The sequence below is a fragment of the Cyphomyrmex costatus genome, unplaced genomic scaffold, assembly GCF_001594065.2.
Source record: "Cyphomyrmex costatus isolate MS0001 unplaced genomic scaffold, Ccosl1.0 scaffold600, whole genome shotgun sequence".
In the NCBI taxonomy this organism is placed as follows: Eukaryota; Metazoa; Arthropoda; class Insecta; order Hymenoptera; family Formicidae; genus Cyphomyrmex; species Cyphomyrmex costatus.
Window position 1 is genome coordinate 48915 of NW_017280157.1, and position 24427 is coordinate 73341.

Genomic DNA, 24427 nt, shown 5'->3' on the forward strand with positions numbered 1-24427 from the left:
AATAATAATAATAATATAATAATAATATAATAATATAATATAATAATAATATATAATATAATAATATAATAATATTATAATATTAATTATAATGATTCTTCTTCTTCTTCGAATATTAATGGTCCTGTTGCGGGATTCTCTAAACGTTTTTTCGATAACTGTTGTTATCATTAACTAGCGACAACCAATGAGAGCCGCCCTTTCTTTTATGATTGTCCTGCCATTGGCTGTCGTTAGTTAACGTTAGCGACAATCATCGATAAAACGTTTAGAGAATCCCGCAAGATGCATGAGGCGAGACGAAACAGAAACTATGAAGTTTGTAGAGCTACAATCAGCTACAACTTACAGCGCCACTAGAATGAGATAGCATGATTTTTTCTCTCTCGCACAATTTTGACGAATAATGGCGGACTTCACGTGTCCAGACTCTTATTAGAGGGTCACTAGTACAACTTATTGTTAATATTTCAGGTTCCATACCGCCACACTTGCTGAACAGGAGCGGAAGTCGGTCAGATAGTCCTCTACCAAGTCAACGTTCGACACCGACACCACCGAACCATTCAGGTCAATTGGGTACGGATGAGACAGATCCAGCACCCCAGGATCTTCCACCACCTCCACCCACCCCAGATCCTACTCCGCCACGACCCATCTCACCTCCATGCAACATCCCGCCACCTCCACCACCGCCGCCTCCTCCACCGGTCGCCAATGGACCTACGGCGCCATTGCCGTTGACAAATGGTGACATCGCAAAGATGATTGCGACCAATCCGCCGAAACTAAAGCCCCTGAAGAGCATTGTAGATGGCCAGCTAAGGAAACCCGTCAACCCGAATATCCCATTAGTCGACCCGCGAAATGATTTGCTCAAGGCGATTCGTGATGGTAAATTATATCTGCATTTTATGATTTTTAAGATAACTCAAAAAAGAATGAAGCACTTAAAAGCACTTTGGAAAATCTTAGATATCAAATAATTTTACGTTAATTAAGAGTAATATTATTTTATCCGAGACAATTGTTATCCAGGTATAAAACTACGCAAGGTAGAGAAGATCGAGCAGAAAGAGGTGGAGCGGGTGAACGCACTCAACGACGTCGCATCCATTCTAGCGCGCCGCGTCGCCGTCGAGTTTAGCGACAGCGACTCTGCATCAGAGAGCGAATGCGACAGCGAAGGATGGGGTGAGCAGGAGAGTAATCTGGCGTGACCCAACTCCCTGTCATCCGCCGCTGTTACTGCCTCCTAGAGAAATGGCCGATGATTAATTCATTTTGATGCTTTGAAGCCACCCTAACGTTCTCCGGCGCTGTAACGAGTCGATTTATTTAATTATTTCGTTTCTCGTTTCGTATTTCCGTGGCCGAGGAATCATAAAACATTCGCGCGCTTTAAACATTGTATATATTTAGAATTTACGAATTTCCAAAACAGAACCGAAGTAAATTCTGAATTATAAAAGCATAATTGTACACAATCCTTTTAACGGAGATTATTCGTTATGGAGAATATACAGGTAGAATCTTAATTTATTATCGCTCATCAAACAAAGACAACGTAAACTTTATTAATGGAAGTAATTGTTCGCGCCTCTATCGCGTTATTAATATGAGAAAAATTGAAATGATACCGGGGTATAACATTTTCCTAAGATCATTATTCATTCTGCGAAAAAAACACAAAATACCATTTGAAAACGGTAAACTAGAAGTTTAATTTTTGAAAAAAGAATTCTTGAAAGACATGTTCGACAATTTTATAGGATTATCAATCATGATGTCGTTCTTTTGTCTCACAAGTTATTCCACAGTTGTAACTCCAACATTGAATCGATTGGTCAATCAGTCAGTCGATAAAGCAATAGCACCATTTAGTTTAATCACTCTGTTCTTAGGATGTTCTCAAAGACATGCTAATTGCGAACAATTTAATTACGAACGTAGTTTAGCCAAATCGTGTTTCGAGTTTTGAGTGCAGCGAACGGAGCACTCATGAGCTCGTAAGAAAATCACAATGTGAAAATTATGCACTAGTAAATAGTTAATTCGTAGATCCAGGTATTATATATAGGATTTTCTGGAACGACAGGAAAATCCTAGAAAAGAAGGCTGACAGGTTGAACGCCACATTTATAGTCTCCTTAAAATAGTACGCTTCGAACTAAAATACCTTCTGCATATTTCCAACTTGTATGGCCATCTCAAAAATCACAGTTTAGATATTAATATTGATATATATATATGTATATATATATATATAATATAATATATATATTATTTTATATGTTATCATTGTATAAATTCATCCATCAAGAAAACTTTCTATAAATTTATATATGAATTTTGAGAATATAAGAAACATTAAACAAAAAGGTGTTAAGCTAATTATTAGATTTCTACACGTAATCTTGGTATTTATAAATGAGTCATAATTCTGGTCATAATAATGTTATGAGGCGTTCAAACTGTCGGCAAAAATATGCGCACACAAAGAAAGTGAACATCGACTTGCCGAAGTCGTGACACACCAGGTAGAACCAGGTAGAACTTCCTTCCCGGCACATTCCATAACGATGCTGTACGATGATGCATGGCGATCGTTCACTCACACACATACACACGCAACACACGTACATATACAAATAAATAATATAAAGATAATAGTAATAATGATAATAATATATAAGCGTCTCTACTTACCCCATAGAGATGAGCAGCGCTCCGCGTTAAACGCGTACACCATCGACAAGACGACGCGAGTTAAACCAAAAGGCACAGGGCTGGATACTCTAGAACGAGACTGTAAGATAGAATTTAATCTCGAAGCTCCTTTCGTATTCTTGTCGCGAGAGTTCTCCGGAATTTTCTTATTCTCCGTCGTTTTCAAGCCGTCTTCCATGTTACGGCGCTGATAGGAATACGCAAGACGATGCGAAAGTAATCGCACCAATTTTCCGGATACGTTGAATTTCTTCTATTTCCGTTTTTTTTTTTTTCAAACCATTTTACACGATATATTGCTGCATGCACTATTGCTATACGATACTATAATAAATATCTCCATTTTTTAAAAGAAAAATCTTTTTTTCACATTTGAACGGAATGATTACTTTCGCCACGTCGTGCTGAGAAACCAAAATACTTTGTTAAACGTAGAATGGCTAAACGTGAGGAAGGATTAATATTTTTTAGCGTATTCGTTAGCACGTAACTCGGTGAGGAAGAAGACAAGAGAGAAAAGGTGCGTATGCGACACGACATATTGTTGTTAACTGCGCGGGAACACAGTTGCCAATCGGAGGGTAAATGGGGAGGAAGAAATACGATTGTGATTTATTTTGCATCGATGTTGGCGAAACACGACGATGACGACGATTCTAGATAAGCCGATAAGCATATGTATACCTACATACATTTATTTAAATATGTATGTATATATATGTATACACAGATAAATATATAATTATATATAAATATATATATTATAGAATATATAAAAAAATATCGGTCGTGGTAATCTTACCGCGAAGTTTCATGGCGGTGCGGTAGTGAGGAAGACGAGCGTTTTTTTCTCTGCTACCTCCGCTATTTCCCTGAGAGGAAGATCTGTAAATTTTCTTGTATGTACTACAAATTTTCTGTAAGTAACGCGAAAATGGGACGGGCGATTCTGTTGGACCAGGTAAATGGACACTCAAAAAGTTTGCTTAGAAGAACACTGAATGAAGAAATTCCGATACTTCCGATTCCTTCGTGATTATTTTTTAAAATTTTTTAGAAGATAGTCGATTTTAAGTTTATCAGAAAGTTTTTACATTTTTTCAGGAGGTTCTGTAAAGTTTGTGCTTTATACGTGTATCTTTTTCATCTTATAAAGTTTAATTTTTATTGCGTTGTTCGATCGGCTCGAATCGAATAAGCATAATTATATAAAATGTATTAAGACGGAAAATGATATGCGAATCATCGGCAACGACGTGTGTACATTTACGGAAGTCTTTGAACATGGGAGCTATAATTGCAACATAACAATAATTAACGAGGCTCGTTGAGACGGAAAGCGAAGTGCCCGACAGTCCGAGTTTAAGTTTAATTTATTTGGAATTGGATGACGTAGAACAGGCGATTTAAAAATAATAGGAAGATCGCGCGCACGATTTCATAGATTAATCAAATCAACTTTGATTTCTGATTTAGATAAAACCAATATTATTCCTGTACAGTGATCAACTTCCTCGTGAGAGCCAAAAGCATCTCACGAACAAATTGTACTCATTATTCATTTTACAATTGCGGAAGTAATTCGATAATGACAGGGGTGGGATAATTTCGTTTAGTTTGCTAGATAAATTGTACTTCACGTCAGAGATGCTACTTTTTGTTTGAATAATTCTTATTTTGCATACAGGATGCGCCAACCGCTCTACTTTTTTTTAAAGATAGAGTTTTTATTTCTTATATTTTTTTAAATATTTCTGGCCATACGTGTCAAGAAGTCCATCAGGACATTACCATTTTCATGGAGATGTTGGCATATCCGGTATACGCGCAAATAGCGCGTAGCAGATTCTGTAATTCTTGATGACAGTGTCATTATCGTTACATTGTTATGTTGCGCAGGTATGATATATAAAAAGGACAACGATAACGACATACCTTAAAAGTTACAGAATCTAGCTTCAGTGCAGATTGAAACTAGACATAAGGACATTAGACGTAAAGGATATTCTTAGCTATCTCGCCAATTTACGACGCAGTATTTATCGAAGGTTTTTTTAAGGAGAAGAATGGAGAAGAAAGAGGGAAAAAAGACGAAACGAGATTCTTTTTTTTTTTTAATGTAAGCTTCTCGATATCGTGCGAGTTTGTATGAACGAAATAAATATAGTTGTCATTCGTCTCAACCGTGCTTTCCGCAAGGGGTTTCCCGTAAAAACTAAATTATTGTAAAGCCGTTGTGTACCTAATGTCCACGGGTATTCCAAAGCTTATGTAAAACGAAGTGTATGCTCGTGATACAAGTATATATATTCGAGAAACGGTCGTCGGGATCGATCGGGATCGGTAATGTTCGAGAGAGATATGAGGGAAGAAATCTATACGATTTGAAGACGGAGAACAGTCTGGGACTCGAATCGGTCTCCGGGACTCGCGAGAGATCCATCCAGGCTGCAAGAACGTCATTTACCCACACCGTTACAAATATACGATGGTATTATTAATAATAATAAATTTGTAGCAAATCTGTACAAAGCCAAATAAATCAAAAAAATTTCGTAAATCCTTCACTACAGGTTTTCTCCATTGTTGAAGAAAGTCATTCCTTTGAATTAGCAATAATCTCGGTGTAGATCGAAAAATATTTCTAAATCGTTTATTAGTCTACTGCTATTTTTTTTACTTTAATCCACAAATTTTTTTGTCATCATATCTTCTTTATTTAATTTCGATTATCTTGCGAATGATTTTGGGCAATTAAAGGCATTCACACCGTGGGTTTATGTAATAAAATTAACATTTTATTTGAAAAATCGAGACATACACAGATGCGAAAACAATGATAGCACATTCTGGTAGCACCGATAAATAGACGCTGAAACGATATCTTTAGACTTTAGAGTGACTATGCGTGGGCTGATTGCTCGTTTGATCAATTGAATCGTTTAATTTATTTTTCTTTCTTTTTTATAGATTAGTTCTCTCGTCTTGATTAGTTTATAACGTCGAGCAACAGCTTTCTCGCGAATCGGTCGAAACGATACAGAGTGTCTAAAGAGTTTCTACGTATCATTCATAATTATTCAATTTCTGCAGCAGACATTTCCGGTGAGACTCCAATATTTGACGAATTAATGATAATTAAGTACTCAACAAACATTCTTGATTTTTCTTCGAATTTACGAATTAGTAAAAAATGACGTAATAAATAATATAAAATTTTAATCTTTTTTTCAATAAATTTTCTAATATAAAAACCTTTCTTTACAAAAAAAAATTTTTTTCTAATACAAATCCCTCACAAACACGCTGTATCTTTAATAAACAAAATCAAGTATTTTTTCCGACCGATGTATCCTCGCTGATCCTTATATATTTCTAGAGCGGAATGGATATATAAATATATTTATACAAGATGTATCGCAAAGCGTCGAAATCAGTACACTTTATTATACAGCCTGTATAATGAAATCGCAGAAATCGTTCGCATAATAGAGATAGGAAAAGGAACTATCGAGAATGTAACGGACTGATCTCCAGTAAGCCGCCTACTTTCGAATTTTGATCGATTTCTTTAATCTCCTCTCGCTAGCGAAGTCGCTCTCTTACCCCTAATTTATTCTTCCTATATGTATATATCCCTTTAATAGCGCTATATACAAACGTAAAATGAGGGATCAACATTGGTCGCAAGCTTGAATGTAACGGATGTTAACGATCAATGGAACGTTGATAATAACTCCGATGTTCTCGCTAAAGCATACAAAAGAATCCGGTTAATCGAAATCAATAATCATAAGGATCTTCATGATCGGTGTATGCGGAATGTAGTTGTCTTTTATAATTTCTTGACAACGAATAGAGTATTCCTCGTCGATTATAGAAATATCGATGGTATTTTATTATTGGCACTGCGATGCATCCTCTTTTGGTTCCATTTACTTTCCATCGTATTTTGTCGTCGATAAAAATTGCATTGTCATCGATAAAAACGGGTATCGACTTCTACCAACTAGCGTAGGAAATCGCGCTTCCGCCCTTCGTTCCTTCGTTAGCGATTTCTCCCCCCATTAATTATTTATTAAAATTATAATCACCGAAGCATCGTGGATTGCTTGATTAATCGCCGCTCGATGACGCCGCGACACTCGCGTAATTTCGGATTTCTTTTTTCTTTCGGTACGTTTTTATATTGCTATACGAAGTAATGATGTAAATCTCTCATTATCATTGGCACCATTATCGATCACTCTTCTTCTTTTTCCGCTGGAAAATCAGCCTTTTGTAATTCGTTTCTCGTGATGCAACTCGACCTAAAGCTACTTTTACTATTAATAAAATTGGCGATTCGTTGATCCGCGGGAAAACTTTTCGCCGTTTTTAACCGAAATTGTACGCGTGGCGCGTTCTCTCGAGATTAGAAGTTAATATCGAAAAAGTGACGATGTTCTACGGAAACGTTCCGAAAGTTTGCTTTTCGCGACTTTCATCACGCTTTTCTCATTTGGCACGATGTCATAGACGTGGACGATACTTGCGGTAAAATCTTTGATATCGCATCTCCGAGATACGTTCGTCTTCTTTTTTTCCATACGTTGGAAGAAGGATGTCAAAAGAATCTCGCGATTACATTCGTATTATTAAATTAATCCGATTAATAACGATGGGAATTATGTTTACATGCCGATAAGTAAGGCAGGCATTCCGTTAGTTGTAATTGTAATAAGAACTGTAATAACATTTGCATGAACAAATTAAAATATACACAATATAACTCTTGAAATATATTCCCTTTCTCGAGGCTCGATATTGCACGATTGTAATTCCGTCTCCGATAACGTGAGACTCTTAAGCGAAACTTCCGTGAATGTATCCGCTGAGAAAAATGTTTCTCGCCTCTTTACATATAATATATACGATAAAATATTTAAACAATGCAAAGTTGAACGAAGAGACAACAACGTACTCTAAATCTTACTTTCCGTTCCATCCGCCGAGAATCTTGAAATCGTTACTGATCCTTTCAATCCCTTCAAAAGAATCGTTAAAGAAACATGACTATCTACTATACATATATAAAGATTATTCTACTTGATTTATCAAATCGTTGTGATATACTAATAAACGCGTGAAAATATTTATTTAATTTTCCTCAAATATTCTTTAGAAGTTATTAATCGTATATATTTTGGATTGAAAGGATCGATAATAATTCTTCAATAAGACTTATTTTCTGGCGAATGATTATAATAAACCTCTTATATAACAACGACCAAATCGAGGATGTCTGAAATGACGGAGGATTGCCTTCATACGATCGCGATAAGGTATCGAGAAAGAGGATGAATATGAGAACAGAGCAATGCTTTTCGTTTTTCGCGTGTTTTTCGATTTCTTTTTTCTCTAGAAGGAAAGATAGAAAAAGTCTTGTACACGTGCATATCCTGTGTGTGAAATCATACAAGTCTGTGAGCTCAAATATTGAGCTTCGCATCTTGGACTTCCGTCGACATTTTCATCTAGATATTCTTCTACCTAGACATTTTGCCACACAGATAATATAAACATTCAAAAGATATCCGATGAAATTAGGATACCTTTTAAACTTTTACATTATCGGAGTTTACTCCACTAGCTAATGAAATAGTCTTTAATCTGAAGGCATCCGTCAATAGCCATCTTCGATCGTTTTTTTCTAAAACTTGAGAAAATTTCTGAGCAAGTCTCTTGCGATCTTCTGTGATTCTCTTGATCATTTCTTCACCCAAATGTAATCTTCGCTTTTGCTCTGCCATCGGCCGACGTCAGTCTTCTTCATCCTGAAGAAATCCGTCCACGACGACGTTTCTGACAGTCTCCCCGTGAATCTGAGGAATATCCTGAGCGATGTGTCTTGATTTATCTTGATTCTTGAATCTCGTTCTACTCAGACATGGTTATCACTCTTGCTCCACGCTGATGTCCACTGTCCTTACCCTGGACGAGTCCGTGGGCAATAGTTGAAGACGTTCAGGCTCCGCATCCAGCATGATGATACACATGAAGCTCTTACCGGATGCCTGATCTCTGGGATAGATGGTCACCGGCGCAAACTTATCCACCGAACCGTCCACGTAAGAACAAAGTTTCCGATACACCTGGGGAAAGTGTCTTCTCAAGGAGACTCCCCTGAGCCTGAGTTGCCGTTGAATATTAGTGAAGCTGATCTCTCGCGCTTTTCGTGGCGTGTTCTGACCGTTGTTACCGGGTAATGACGTCAAGACTAAGGTCTCAGGCGAGTCCATCTCTCTAGTGATGTTGCAGGGAGACGCAGGTGCTTGTTGCGACAGTCTCCTTCTGGCCTGTGGAGACGCCGAGGAGGAGGAAGCATGCTGCTTAGCCGCCCCGTCGAGTCTGATCTTCGCACACCTGGATACTAGTTGCCGTTCCCACCTGACCGCGCCGCTAGTCGGCACTTCGCTAACCACGCACACCGCCACGTACAGCACTAGCCGCGTTTCCGGATTATATGTCTTACAGAGGCGCATCAATTCGGCGTATAGCTCGGCGCCCATCTCGCCCGGGAGTAAGTCCGACCAACGCACGTAGGTGGGCTCGCCAAGGTCGGCGAAGCCGTTGCCGACGAAACGCTCGGCCGCTTCGGGGCTCGAGAAGAAGCACTTGACCGCGCCGCGACCGTGACCGGCATAGCCTCGTCTAGCAAGGGCGGAGATGTGCTTCAGGGTGGCCGGGTCTTCTTTCGCCGAGGACAATACCTGGCGGCAGAGACTGCCGGCTCGCGAATGAAGGCAGGTCCTACGATGACGTTGCCAGTGAGCTCTTCGACATTCGCGCGAACAGTATAGGCAGGTGCAGTTGTGGCAGCTCTTATAGGTCCTCCTCGCTTCTGCCAGGGTGGTCGAGTTACCGCACTTGTTGTTACGGCACCGCACTACCTTGTCCATGGCAGCCGAGCTGCCGTTAGTAGTGGAGTCTTGGGCATTGTCGAAAGACACCCTACGGTGACGGGGCTGGACGCCACCGCGCGGCATCAACGACGAGGACGACGCAACTGCGGCGGCGACAACCGCAGCTCGCGAGGGCAGCGTGTCACTGCCCTCGCTCTTCCGTCTCACCAGCTCACCGGAGTAGAAGTTGCGCTGATCTTCGACGGTTGCCTGATGAACGTCCATCACGCTCTTAGCTGACTCTGCGACAGGTCACATCGATTGCCTTTATCAATACAAGTACGTTAAGGTGGAGGGATAGGAGAGACGATGAGAGAGGTTGGAGAACGATCGTGATTGAACTAAAAAGGGCTCATCTTAAAATCGTGTTATAGATTTTGTAAAAAGCAAAGATGCGTATTTTCAAGCGCATTACTATTCTTGCCAAATTCTCATGCAGCGCTCTTTGCAATACCTATAATTTTCGTATCTTCAAAGTATGAATTTTACACGATTTGAAAGCAAGCTCTTCTTCTTGAGTCAGTTTACTGGTGGCATTAAATGGAAAATGATGATGTTTATTACTTCGGTGTGACATGATGAATGGCACTAAATGATTTCATGTAGTGATATCGAATGAGAGAGAATTCGTTCTCACTTTCCTCCGTCATCGTCACTGAGAGCCAGCGCGAGAAACGCGTTAAGCACAATGACGTGATGAATATAAGCAAGTATGAGCGTGAATGACAGTGATCGGCGTGATGTATCTTTTAATGACGCACTCGTACGTATAATAATCCGCCTCCCCTCAACAATCTAATTTTCCTTGCCGTTTAATCGCATTTTCCTTGTGTCAGTGATAGCTTTACAAACTCAGTACTTGAAGCAAATATCTAAGAAAACTAAAGCATTAAAGCAAAAATAACTGAAATCATTTAAAGAACAAGACAGCTAACTAAAAAGAACATCATAAAAATATATCGAGTTCTATAACAGAAGTATTAAACTTTTTTTTTAAGTATGTAAATTACTGGTAATAAACATATTTAAGATTTTTTCATTTTCATGGAAATTAATTCTTCCTTTCGAAAAAATTTTTCATTATAATGTTGTGATATAAACTTTTCATTATTGTAGTGAATGAAGATTAACTTAGAAAAAGAGAAATATAATTTTTAATTTCGTAAGTAGAAACATTTCATTCAACATTTTAATCTTAAAATTTCTCTGAGAAATTCTTACAGAAAATTCTCTTTTTATCTCTTATATGGTATGCGTATATTACTTCTCTCTAAAAATATTAATATAAAAATTCTTTTTAAGTTTTTTTACTTCAATGCACTATATATTTATTGAATATAAGTCACGACTATATATAAAAAAAAGACTTGTTTTATAATAAGAGCGAGTGGGCTACAAGTTCGCGTAAAAGCGAATCCAATCTGTGTATCCATCCCACGTGCCATCAAGCTTGATCGTGCACAGAACCATAGAAGATCTGTTCTTTTTAGTCGCACTTTCCTACGTTTTCTGTATTAAAAATAAATGTGGTATATAATCAAGTCTAATGAAGTAAATCAATTGTCATCGATCTTCCCGTTAAATTTAGCGCTTTTAAAAAGTTAAATTTAAAACAATATTAAATCTTAAATTTAAAACGTTTAATCATTTAAAGTCTTTTGAAATTCGATAACGCGTCGGAAAAAAATTCGCGATACAAGCGCGTGAAAGTAGACAGATCGTTGGAAAGTGTAGGAGAAGCGCTGCTAAAAGAGGGACAGATCTTTCAAGAGACAGAGAAAAGATATGTAAGAAAAGAGAGAAAGATAGAGACAGAAACAGAGTGTCGAGAGTCTTGGTGATGATTTTTTTGTCTTACGATCTCCGTCTCGGCTCGTGTTATTAATCATGCGGTCCTAATCATTCGCGCGATAAGCAGCGAGCGGCTGCTACGGTGGCCGGCCACGGCCAAGCTCGTCCTTGGACTCTGGGGTGTCTACGACCCCGTGAGGGGCTTTACACGCCCTTAGGCTCGCCTCTGCAAAGGTGCAAAAGAACGTGAGTTCGAGGGAGGCATCGAGACGCGAGATGGGCGTTATCGCGTTCTTCTTCATGTCGGATGATGCTCTCATAGGTTCTTTTTTTTTTTCTATATCGATAGATCGAGTCAGCGATTGTGGTCCACAGAGACTCGAGTTAAAAAAGCAACAACGTCGCATTTTATGTTCGTCGCATTTCGTTCGTCCCGTTTTTATTAGTATCTCTTTAAGGATGAAATTGAAATTCTCTTTCGGGAGAGTCGTTGGGGGGAGTCTTTTCGCAACATTCTTTCGATTCCCTGCGTCGTCGATAAGGTGATATGTAAGGATGATATGATATATGTAATTTTATCTTGAGTATATCTTATTTCGCGCGCGGAACCTGGTTCCTTCGTTCAATATTCGTATTAAGCACAGTCTCCGTGGGTGAAGGGTGAGGCGACGAGGCGAAGAGAAACGCAAGTTAATAATTTTTTCTTTACACCGCAAAGCGGAATACACAGTCGGAATACGAATACACGTGTACATCGAAGTGACCCGGAGAATGTATACTGCCAGCGGCAGATTTCTCTCGTGCTAATAAATTAAAGAAAAAAAGAAATTCCAAAGAAATCTCCACAAATTTTCCAAAAGAATTCCCGACCGTTCTTAAAATAAATTTTCAGAATAAAATGAATTGCGAAATTTAGATCGGTATATACTTTTACGATATCAAATTTCTATCGCTTGCGTAAGATTCTGACAGGACACTCGATGCGCACGCTCTTCAAGGGTTACGATAGGGGGTTCGTACGTATAAAAATTGATCGTTCTTGGATAGAATTTGCCGATCAGAACGAAAACTTACATAGTCCTCCTACCTTGGAGGTCTTGGCGTAGATCGCTGCAGCTCTGCCCGGCATTCGCCTGGCCGACGGCGGCATTCGTATGGCGATGGCGGATGGCGGACGTGGCGGTCACGACGGGTCCCCCCGGGCCAGGACTCGGGGTACGCGACGCGGGTGGCAGCCCCAGGAGGGAGTCAAGTACGTCCTCCAGGGTTGTGGAGCCCGGGCTCGGTTTGTTCCGCAGAAGAGCTGCCGTCGCCATCGCCTCGTCCGTATCGCTCTGGCCCGATCCTGATCATCGGTATCATCATGCGGGGGTAAAGAAGAGACAAGAGAGGTTTGCGTCATCCTCTTGGCCTCGAAAGTGTACGTGCGCGCATACTTGCGCGCGTATGTCGTGTTTATGTGCGTGTACATGTATATATTATATGCATTTAGTGAGAACGAAATAAGCCTTCCCCCATTTTCCATTAACTCCGTGATTAATAATAAAGCGATTACTTTCTCGTTGCCCCCTTAATCTGGTCCCGTTTTACGAAAGGAGGCAACTGCGTGTGCGTGTGCGTATGTGTGTGTGTATACGCGTGTACTTGAGTGAAAATGGAAGAAAATCCTTTCCAGGGTTCCAGTGACCCATTTACCCCATTATGAATAAAGCGATTCCCCCATTTCGTTAAATTTCTCTTGGCCTCGAAAAAGCATACGCTCTTCATACTAGGGAGATGACAAACTTTTACGAATCTTCATCAATAGTAAATGCGACAGACGCGTAATTGCAGCCGACCGAAGTTACCGTAACTTGCGACTCAAAAAATAATACATCTAGTTATGTGCCAGATCAAGTTTACATTTTCGGGACTGCTAATTATCGATCGATCGATCGATCATTATTTAAATGTCATCAATTGTGCTTTACGCGCGCATAAAGTGCGGCTGTCAAATTACATATGAAAAGACAGAACTCGATTGCTGACATCGTAGCCGAGAAAGCAACAAAATTCTGCAACACTTACCGTGACACAAGCAGAACGTGGTACACAATGCGACCGAAATAAATGTATGCAGACAATATTTACATAGACGATCGTGCCATTAAATCGGTTCTTGCAAAAAGTACATATAAAATACGCAATGTTTTAATATCAAAATATTTACCAATTGAGATCGTAAAGTGAACCGATTTAATGAAAGAAACACTTAGGGATGAGAAGAGAAAATAATTATATATAGTTATGTATATAAAAAAATAATGTATATACATACATGTACACACATATATGTATATATATATATATATGTAAATATATAAATGAACGCGGGAACAAAGAAGTTTACGGAAACACAAAGGATGACGACAATAATTTATTTGTTGCCAGGGATAATAATTATGCTCTACAGACAAATAATAATCGTTGACACGTCCGAACAATAAGTACGGAACCGTTTGAAAGAGAGACAGAGAGACCAGGGGAGCACCGGGCATGCAGAATCATCGCGAGATCATCGTTCTTGTCGTCTCGTGATTCACACACGATCGAAATCTAGCTTTATAATAATATCACTCGCGCATTCAATATACATCGATAATAATTACAAAATAAAAAAATCATTAAGGCACAGCAAGAGACAAAACGAGACGTGCGCACGTGATTCTGCGTGCTTCGAAGCCGTAATTAAAATAGTAACAATGATGATGATGATAATAATAATAATAATAATAATAATAATAATAATAATAATAATAATAATAATAATACAATTAAAAATAATAATAACGATAATGATAATAATAATATCGATGCGCTCGTAACACATAATAAACGATATGCGCGCGTTTTACATAAGTAAACCTAATTAATACAAATATGTGTATGCACCTGTACAGGTTCTACAGGTGTTAACGTAAAGTGGACAGCTTTACAGTAAACATACATGAACGCAAATAACTACTGACAATGATGAGCGAGGAGAGAGGAGGGGAAGTACAATGATTAAATTAATATAAAATTAATATCTCCATACAATGATATACGGGAACGCATTTAATTGTTCCTTTATCAGCGAACGGGAAGGGGAGCGGAGGGTCGTCGACACGTATCGTAAACAAAGTAAGAAAGTGTACTACAAAATTCTTCGCGAAAAGCTCTCTCGCATGAGCGACGACAAGAATGAAAAAGAGAGAGACAGAGAGTGAGTGAGAGACGAGAGAACGCGCGTGGAATGGAGAATTTTTTATTTTAGAGTTTTTCGCCGTGCGAAAAAGTCCGCGAAAAGCGCGACTCGAGTATGCACTTTTAGTTTCCCGAGAAATAATCCTCGAGCAAGTAAGCTGCAATCAGGTAAATCGCGCTAAACACCAATGCAACGAGTTCGTCTCGTTTTTATCGTCATCTCGAGTCTCGCCATTCGATCAAGCCTGATGATATCCACTTGAGAGCATCCCTCTCGAATAGGAAATTCTCGATAACAGAAGTTTTCGACGAACGAAGTCTGCGATTATTCGCAGTTCCGAAGGTTTTACTACCGGGAATCATTCTCGAGGTACAAGAGAGTTCCCAAGTGGATGTACAGCTTTATCGTCTTGTAGTCGCAGTGATAAACTTCCGAGAACGAGAAAAGAGAATATATGTTGACTCGAGTCGGCTTTGTAAATTAATTATTAGCTGAGTCCTGAAAGCTCGATTAAGCCTCGCGCACCTGCAGGTCACCTGAGCGCGCAACGAAAGCTGACGAAAACGAGGACGGAATGAAGGGAGATAACGATTATCGATATGTGGGCGTAAGCTCTAATCACCGTCGGTGACGATAAAAAGCTCGCGGTCCCGGAGAGAATTATGAGAGTGCCTCCGGGGTTCTGTACCTATGTCGACGAGATAAAAGCACGACGAATAAACTGAGAAAAAATATCATAAATTTAAAAATAAATATTTTAATAATGTCAACTAAATATTTATTAAATATAATATAAAGATATATTTGTATAAAAACAAACATTAATATGATTCAATAATAATTTCTTTTTATTAAGTAAACACTTATTTACTGTAAGTAAATATTTAATTGGCAGTATTCAAATAAATATTTATTTTTATTTAGGAAATTTTTTTCTCAGTGCATTACCTTTAAAGATTATAATATTTACCAAGCGACTCGTAAAAACGGGAATGCAAAAATATATTTCACAATAAATTTAAGCTTTTTTTTTTAATTTATGTAATGGTTTGATTTAAACCGTTCTCCTTCGATATTTGGATTACATTTCAAAACATCCTGTCCGAGAAAAATTTTACTCAATCAGAATAATCACAAATTCTTTATCCTAGGTATTGTTATTTTCAAAAAGTTTTGCAAAATTTCTTGACTTTTTTCCCTGTTTTCCAGTTGGCAACTCTATCGATATAATATAGTACATATCGGGTAAAATTTTCTTTAGAAAGGACATTTTGGAATGCAGTCTTGATATTTTTAAATATTAATTAATATTGATATGTTTATTATATTAAATTTGTATATGTTTTCTATAAAACTAATCAAGCTATTTCATACGAGTCTTGGCTCAATTTTCAATCTGCAGGAAAATCTCCTCACGAATCGTCTTCGTCAGTTTCGCGCGCTCAGCGATGGGCGGAGTACCAGAAGTACCTGGATGCCGAAAGTTTCGCGCGTCCGCTAGGCGAGCAGCAACTCACCGCGGTGATGATGTTGCTGTTGTTGCTGGCGATGTTGGTGACGCTGATGATGATGATAGTTAGAGAAGGACGTGGGCGACGGGCCGGCCGAGGATGCTTGAAGATGCTGATGGCGCACGTCATCTCGGCTGGGTGTCAGGTCCAGGTAAAGACCGGATGCGGCCGAGTCCTGGCAGCTGCAGGACTCGGTGCCGGCCGCGTTGCAGCATTCGCCGCCCTCCTGGTCGGTCGCCAGGCTCATAGGCGTCTCCGGCGAGTCCACGGGCCGTGTGCCGACGAACGAGCTCTCCATCCAGCACAGCCTCACGCTCCCTTCGAGGTGCCGACACAAATGCGAGAGCAATTAGGCCCGGGTCATGAGTGACCCTTCGCGTCGGCGTCGGAAACTATTCTAATCGAGGACTTTTATAGGACTTCCCAGTCCTATGTTTTCGTAGAAAATCTACTTGTAATTTTTAAGATTTTCAAAATCTCACTTAAATGTGACTCAATTTTGTAAATTTTATTTTATAAATTATATTGTACGAATTTGTCCGATCATCATAGAGTCATAATCAAAGAATTTGTTCTTAAAAAATATTTCTAATGACAATAAACTATTGCTTCATACATTTCATTTTTCTGCGATTACAGACGTTATAAATGCGTTAATTTAACTACAAAATTTAATCCTTAAAGGATAAACGCTGAATAAATAACTGCCACGTTCTTAAACGCGCAAAGCATCAAGGAAGAAGCTATTCGTGCACATACGTGTTATATAATATCAAGGGGATTTATAATCTCTTTCGTTATAAGGCTCTCCTCTGACGATTAGGACCCGACGATGCGGGCATTAACTATCTTTATTGATCCTATAAACGTCTTAAGTAGTAGAAGCATATGGGTATTGAGAGACAAATAACAAAGGAAATTAAAAATAATATCAAATAAATTGGAGAATGCAACAGCGGAATCATACACGTGATTCTATACGATCCTATTCCTTTTAAATTTTATATAACAACGTTGATAAATCTATTTTGAAGAGTGGCATTAGTGAAGTTAGCACCAAAGTTTTTTTTGTTAGTAAATAGTAAGTTACATGAGAAATATTTAAGTAAGCAGCAAGTTATTATCATTATCTGTTATTGATATTTGTACAACATGTTGGTGTTAGTAAGCGATTAAGTTTCAATACGCGTCACAGCAGCATCTGGAAGATATCGAATCGATCAAAGTTTTAGTAATAAAACAGAGCTTGCGATTTCGACTTCACGCAAAGCTTTTCATTCTAGTCCTGTAGTCGTTTTCAATTTACACCTTCAACATTATACCTTATTCGCGTTGAGAAAATGAAAGGAGGGGGAGAAGAGGTGTTTGAATTTCAGGGTAATCTATTTCGGTGACGACAGTCATGAGACACTATCGAAATAGCTGCGACTCGTCTCGACGATACTCTCTCTCGAGTCACAGCGTTGAGATTGTCCGAGAAGGTCACGATCTGGCGCTGACTGCAGTACGCAACACTAGATTTCAAAATCAAGCGACACATTGTCGATCGCGCTATTTTGTAACATCGTAAGTTGACAAGCGTACACATCTGTTAGGAGTGCACTTTCTATAATAAACATTCGAGTATCAAAAGCTGCTCACGTTTTATTATCTCTTATTTCCAGAACAGGAGTGTCAAAGTTCAAATAAGACCAAGGAAGAAGACTAAACTTGACTTTCCTTATAATAATCTTGAAGGCGAAATCTAAGGACACTTCTGACATCAGAAATCTGTGATGGATTTAACGAAGGATCATCTGATACTGAGATTGAACATTTACATCCTATCAATGGATTTATTTATATCTAAAACGATACCAGTCGCAATTCAAAACGCGGAAGATGTAGACCTTGTACTTATAGCTTGAATACTTGTACCATGTTAAAGTGCGACACGTGTATGCGAGCCACTTGCACGAAGCACTCTTAACGCTATGACTTGCACTCAGTGCCTCAATGACGAACGAGAAGAAAAGTCTTAGTTTAGACATTTTTAGATAGTTTAGAATTTTACATTTAATACAATGGTTATTACGACTTAAATTGTATTTTTGAAACCTTGGATGTATGTAACAAAATAATATATCGCGCGCGCGTAACGATAGTTTTGAATTAATTAAAAATTTCCATAATTTGAATTTCCATCAATGATATCCATTAATTTCCATTAATTTGCATTAATTTGCATTAATTCAAAAGATAATGATTTATATGTAAATTTCATAACAATATTTTACTAAAATGTAATATAATAATTGGGGTTCGAACGGAGAATTCTAAGGGTGCTCATTACGAAATAAGAAAATATTTTGAAACGCGTTTCCAAGTGAATCTCACTGAGAAAATACATCCTGCGGGACCCTTAAAATTCTTTAATTTAAGAAATCGGGGGGGTTAAAATTTAAAAAACCGACCTGTTTTGACCTCATCGATGCGCAGAGCCAGCTGATGCATACAGAGACAAAGAGAGAGACAGAGACAGAGAGAAAAAGAGAGGCAGCTTGCAAAGGAAGATAAAAGAAGACATTAAGAAAATAGGAAAACTCAAAATTTACCTTCGTGACGGAGAGCAAAGGTGATGGTGGTTGTGATGTTGATAGGATGGTATATTTTTTTTTTTGTGGCTGAGGGGGTTGCTTTAGTGCTCACCTCTGGGGCTGGTAGACCTCGCTCCGCCCCTGTCATCCCAATCTTCAGGTCGAGGTCGAGGCGAGAGTCGGCCACTGCCTCCGCCGACCTCCTGGCCGCTCTTCACGTAATGCACGATGGCCGAGGTCACCTCCTTTATCGAGTTCCGTACTTCCAGCTGCTGATTCGTTGTCTGTTGCTGCTGCTGTTGCTGTTGTTGCAAAACAAGTATGAAATCCATTCCCAGCAATTGAAGATTTATTATGGTGATATAACACAGTTGATATTTTGACTCAAATTAATTTCACCCAGAACATTAATTATTGTTATTTATTAATGTCGAGAATTTCGAGAAACAATTATTCTCAAGAATATTTCTAATTAATCTTCTAAAGTCTAGAGTAATTATAATAATTCATTAATTGTTTCAAGTGTTTTGGAGAAATATAGAAATTATCATCAGAAGATTATAATTAAATTATTTAGAATATATATAAATATTTTATAACATGTAATTAATAATTATTACTTGACATTATAATATTTATAAAACAAGTAATTATTTATTTATACAACCCATTATATAAAGATAAATTTATGATGATAAATGTTCTTTAAAATTATTATCATCATTAAAGAAAAAGCTTTAGAATCCTAATAGTCTTATAAATATATCACGTAAAGATTTTTCAGGGAAGAAACCGCGAAAGATACGAAACGATAGGAGCTTTCCTGCCAGAATTTCTAATTTTAGAAAGCGACGATGCGCTTGCGTGCTGTCTGCGGAAATTAAAAATAAATTGCACAAAGAGCAAGATGCAAATCTCGTGGAGGGGTCGGACGGTGGAAGAAACGAAAACGAATCACAAGGAATCGCGTCGTTAGTTTTCGCTTTCAGAATTCATCAACAAGTACGAATATACGAAATGTGCGTAAACTCAAAACGTATAACACACAGATATACACAATCACGAATATCGATTCACAAATACGTTGGAATTCTAAGGCCTGCTGACGTAAGAGAAGTCGTGACGTAAATGGTGACGTCAATAATTTCCACGAGGTATTTTGTATTTGCTGACGCGTTTGCGCTGATATTAAGGGAAAATTGTGTTGAATGGTGAATGGACAATTTTAATTTGCCCCGAGATTAAATCTCACACGAAGGATTATGAAAAGCTGATAAGACCGAAATGACGAAAAATTAAAAAATAAGTTGAACAAAGAAGGGATTTCTTTTTATTATGCACTAACCTTGTTTGCAGCCTGCAGTTGAGGAAGAATACCCTGAGCAAGACGTTCCGCTGGCGTCCGCGGGTTGGTCAATCGCTCCTGAGAACGCCAGCCCAAATAGGGCTGCCGGTGATTGAAGGACGACCTGGCCGAACTCGCGGGTGAACTGCCGGCGCTGTTCAGCAAACTGGTACTCCATCTCGAGAATACGGGGGGTGTAGGACTGGGACTCAGAAGGACACCTGCAATATAAGAAAAAAAAAACGGATGTATAGTTAAGCTAAAAAAACCTAACAAAATGAAATACATCTAATTATTCATTCTCTAAAACTTTTAAAGTAAATCATCACTTTAAAGAGTGAAATTTCACTCTTAAAGATTGAGAATTGAGCCACTCTTTTCGACTGGCTCAATTTTTACTCTTTTCTCTTCTTAGAGTGAGATTCCATCAAAGAATTTAGAGAACACGGATCAACAATTGCACATTGGAGCACATTCCACCTTTTAAACTTTTTTTTAATTTATTAAAGTGTTTCGGATTTTTTTATAACATTTAATTGTTTTTAGAATCGATTATACATTTTGTTGCTGGTTCAAAGATAAGTCAATCCTACCTGTGGTCGGTTGTCGATTGGAAGACGACGAGAGAGACGACAGGGAGGTGGTTTTGGAGCCGAGAGCGCGCCACCCTCCATGCTGCGACGCGTCGGAGTGCCTCTTCAACCGAAAGCCATCGCGGGCAGCGGGTGAATTCTTGTACCAGTCGGGCACATTGAGTCGTTGCAACGATCGCTGCACCCTAAGCTCGTGCTCACTCGGCACGCGCTCGCCCACTTTCTGCAGCTCATTCTCCGGCGGCTGCAATGACAAATTCATCCGTGTTTTTCAGCGTTTCCTTAATGCAATAAACAATTATGAAATTAAAAGAAATATTTCTTGCTCGCGTAAATTCAGGGATTAAAATATCAATAATAATCGGAAGATCATCAACAGAATCTTAGAACGATAGAACATTAAAATTCAAATACAGAAATTGGAATTAATAGTTGACAAAAATTAATTTTAACCCTTGAACTTAAGCGGCTGATGAATAATTATCTCGTCCATTTTGTGCGTTATCTATATTATAAATAAATAATTTAATTTTTACAAATGTGTTTCCCTAAAATTGTTCGTTGTAAAAGAAATCGATTTTGAAGAGTATACATGAATGTTTCGGGACACCCGGTGATGTGTGACACAAAGAACAGTAGTTGTCGTGTGAAGCATCGTGCGAGATATCAATTCTGTTTTGCGAAAGTTTCAGGGACAAACCTGCGCGAAGGTCGATACAACGAGATCCTCGTCGCAGCTTCTCGCCGCGCTCTCGATCAAAATTCGACACGTCGCGCTATTAACGAACTCGTGAGTCGCCATTATCGTGCCGTGGTCTCTTCTCAATCTATAATCGACTATGCAAGTCCTTTGAGACGCGTCATGAGCGATCACCGATTTGGGAACGACACTCCATTTTATTCACGGACCCGCTTCTATTTTCAGAGCATTTTCAGACGACTGTAGCTATATTGCTAAAACTATATGTATAATAAAAGATAATTTTAATTACTTTTCTATATATCATATTATTAGTTCAATTTAATTAAAAAAAAAATTCAACGCTCAGGTGTCGTATTTTTGGAAAAAAAAATTAACATCGATAATTTATAAGTTTTAACAGATATCAGTTCCCGTTTAGAGGTTTATCACTGTTAACAGCTTGCCATATTTTAGAAGAAAATTAATGATTTACAGGTTTTGACAGATATCGGTTAGCGTTTAAAAGTTTGTCACTGTTACCAACTCTTTCATATTTCTCATTGTCTCCACTTCAATGCTAATCGCACGACGGCTACATAACGGATGCACGTGACGAACGTGCTCGTGATTTTCATGCACGGAGTCTAACGGGACTAAATCAGAAAGCGAATGGCTTCCACGTCTTATGTCTTCCCTTCGTCATCGAGCGAGGGAGTGGTTCCAATGTACACACGTGTGCGTATCGCGGCCTAAGAAAAATATTTTTCGAGATCGTTGAATTTTCCTGCGCATGTGGGATGAAATGTCCTCTTCATAAATATTTTTTCAACTGCAATTCTAACGTTCAATTTAAAAAGCAAGTGAAACTAACCAATAATATAGTTCGTAAATTTTCGCTAAAATCAAGACGCATTTCTGCCAAAATTTTTGTTACAAAACAATTAAAATAAATTATTTAAATAATTTATTACAAAAGAGTGAAATTAATCCAGGAACAAGTTCTAATTTCTAACGTATGTAATTTTCCTCACATAAATTTTATCTCTCGATAAGCTACAACTACAACATTCACTACGCCTTCACTAGGCATTCACTAAGGCGGCCAAGTAATCGAGTGTAAATGATATCTAGTTATTTTCAATAATAAAACATTAAGGGCGTAGCTCTTGGTTGATTTCCCAATCCCGTGCAAACACAAAACAACGTGATGCAGGTTTCGGAGTACGAGGCCAAGGCTGAATTGTGTGAGCGGGATAGGAACAATCCGTGTGCGGAAATGTGAGGGGCGTTTACGTAATACAGACGAGAAGAACAAGCAGCAATAGGCATTCGTTTCATAGAATCGATTTCGTGAGTCGCTAAATTTCTTATCATACATGTAAGCCGAAGTCGCCGCAATGGAACTAACAAGATATTCGATAGTGCAACCTTTAGAAGTCTTATTAAAAGGTCTAAAAACATGAATCTCTTCTATCTTTAATAAAATTGATACGAAAATTGATTTAATTAGATGATGAGTCTAGAAATCGAGTTGGATTAACGTAATGAAAAGAGATTAAAATAGAACGAGCTTGGTAGAGATAAAATTGACATTAAGAGGCACAACATATAAAAAAACTTAAGCAGTAAAACATATAAGCAATAAGTGAATTGGCTAATTAGAATACAGATCGTAAAGCTGTAACGTAAACAGCAGCAAATCCAACATGTTGATTTCCTTCCTGCTTACGTCTTATTGTTTAAGTTTTTTGTGCACTGTTTAATTTATAATGTCAAATTATATTCAGTTTGAGTTATTTTTAATAATTTTTATAGATCGTCGCTACTCGATATCGTTAATTTAATTAAAACAAGGACTAAACATACACGTACACAAAATTCAAGAAAATGTACTAAATATTAAAAATTTGACTCAAATTTAATTTATCTATTATTTACTTTAAATACATATGTTACCATATTAATATGAATATTGTTTACCTTTTAAACAAAATTAATCGTAGAAATGAATTGATTTACTCGTATATTTCGATACAGATGGAATCATATATCATTGAACTTTATTAAGTTATTTAACTCAAGGGATTGGGTTACTATTGCTTGTTTAATATCTAACAGTGTATGTGCCCTAAGACTTCATATAGCGATCAAAAAGAAACCATCAAGGTTTGATATCGTATTGCGGACTGACACGTTGCATAACGGGCGTCTCGGGTGTCGAGACACGAAGATGCATAATGCTAATTTAAATTACAGACCGTCGTCTTTTCCGTCATCGCGTCATCGCGTTGTCCCCGTCAATTGACGCGAATTAGGGGAAAGCCACGTCAAAGACGGCGTAGTGCATCTGCCATTAAGACGGCCAAAGACCCCGCGCCTCTCTCGCTACAAGTATGTACATGTGCATCGTGTCGATGCATCCTGTTCTCGCTGCATCCGCGAATGTAACCGGCGTCGCCTACGATATTTCGATATTAACGAACAGTATCATTTTTCGAACACAATTTTTAATCTCGTATAAAAAAATATTTTTTAAATGTTCCAATTATTATATTTACGCATTATAATTTCAATATTTAAAATATCAAGTGTTTTTTATCGTTATATATATTCTTATAAAAATGCAAAAAAATTAGACTACTCGTCCAAACTCTAGGTTTAAAAAAAATTAATGTTACAAGATAGATCAATGATTTTTCCGATTTTATACGAGCTTTGAAAACTCCTACTGCGAACACTCTGCATATACTTCAGTTATTCAGCTATATTCATATGTTGATCGCATTAACTATTCGTCAAAATTGCATACACGAGAGTAAATTACAGTGTAGCACAATATAATCTTGTGGATATAGTTTTAATAGTTCCTTCTTTAGTTGTTCCTGTATCATCGACTTTATAGTCATAAGAAAAGAGGGAAATCTGCATTGAGACTCGCCGCCTTTTACCATTCATTGTTAACCGCCATCGATTACAATTGTTTTCGAAGGCTGGCCTTAATAATACACCCACACCAATACGGCGGAAGT

At 38.1% G+C, this 24427-nt stretch overlaps 2 protein-coding genes across 2 annotated transcripts in view; one reads left to right on the forward strand and one right to left on the reverse strand.

Annotated features, from left to right (window-relative positions):
* Positions 1-1638, forward strand: part of SCAR (wiskott-Aldrich syndrome protein family member 3 SCAR) — a 5222-nt gene extending 3584 nt beyond the window's left edge. Inside the window, exons 6-7 of the mRNA XM_018547037.1 lie at positions 475-894; positions 1039-1638. Of these exons, the coding sequence (XP_018402539.1) occupies positions 475-894; positions 1039-1220 (602 nt within the window). The 3' untranslated portion in view covers positions 1221-1638. The remainder of the gene's footprint in view (positions 1-474; positions 895-1038) is intronic.
* Positions 1639-5506: 3868 nt separating this feature from the next.
* The window catches only part of LOC108779607 (uncharacterized), a 28546-nt gene continuing 9625 nt past the window's right edge, over positions 5507-24427 (reverse strand). The window contains exons 2-6 of the mRNA XM_018547053.1: positions 20717-20960; positions 20124-20344; positions 18891-19080; positions 16209-16520; positions 5507-9916 (exon numbers count right to left, since the gene is read on the reverse strand). Of these exons, the coding sequence (XP_018402555.1) occupies positions 8667-9916; positions 16209-16520; positions 18891-19080; positions 20124-20344; positions 20717-20960 (2217 nt within the window). The 3' untranslated portion in view covers positions 5507-8666. The remainder of the gene's footprint in view (positions 9917-16208; positions 16521-18890; positions 19081-20123; positions 20345-20716; positions 20961-24427) is intronic.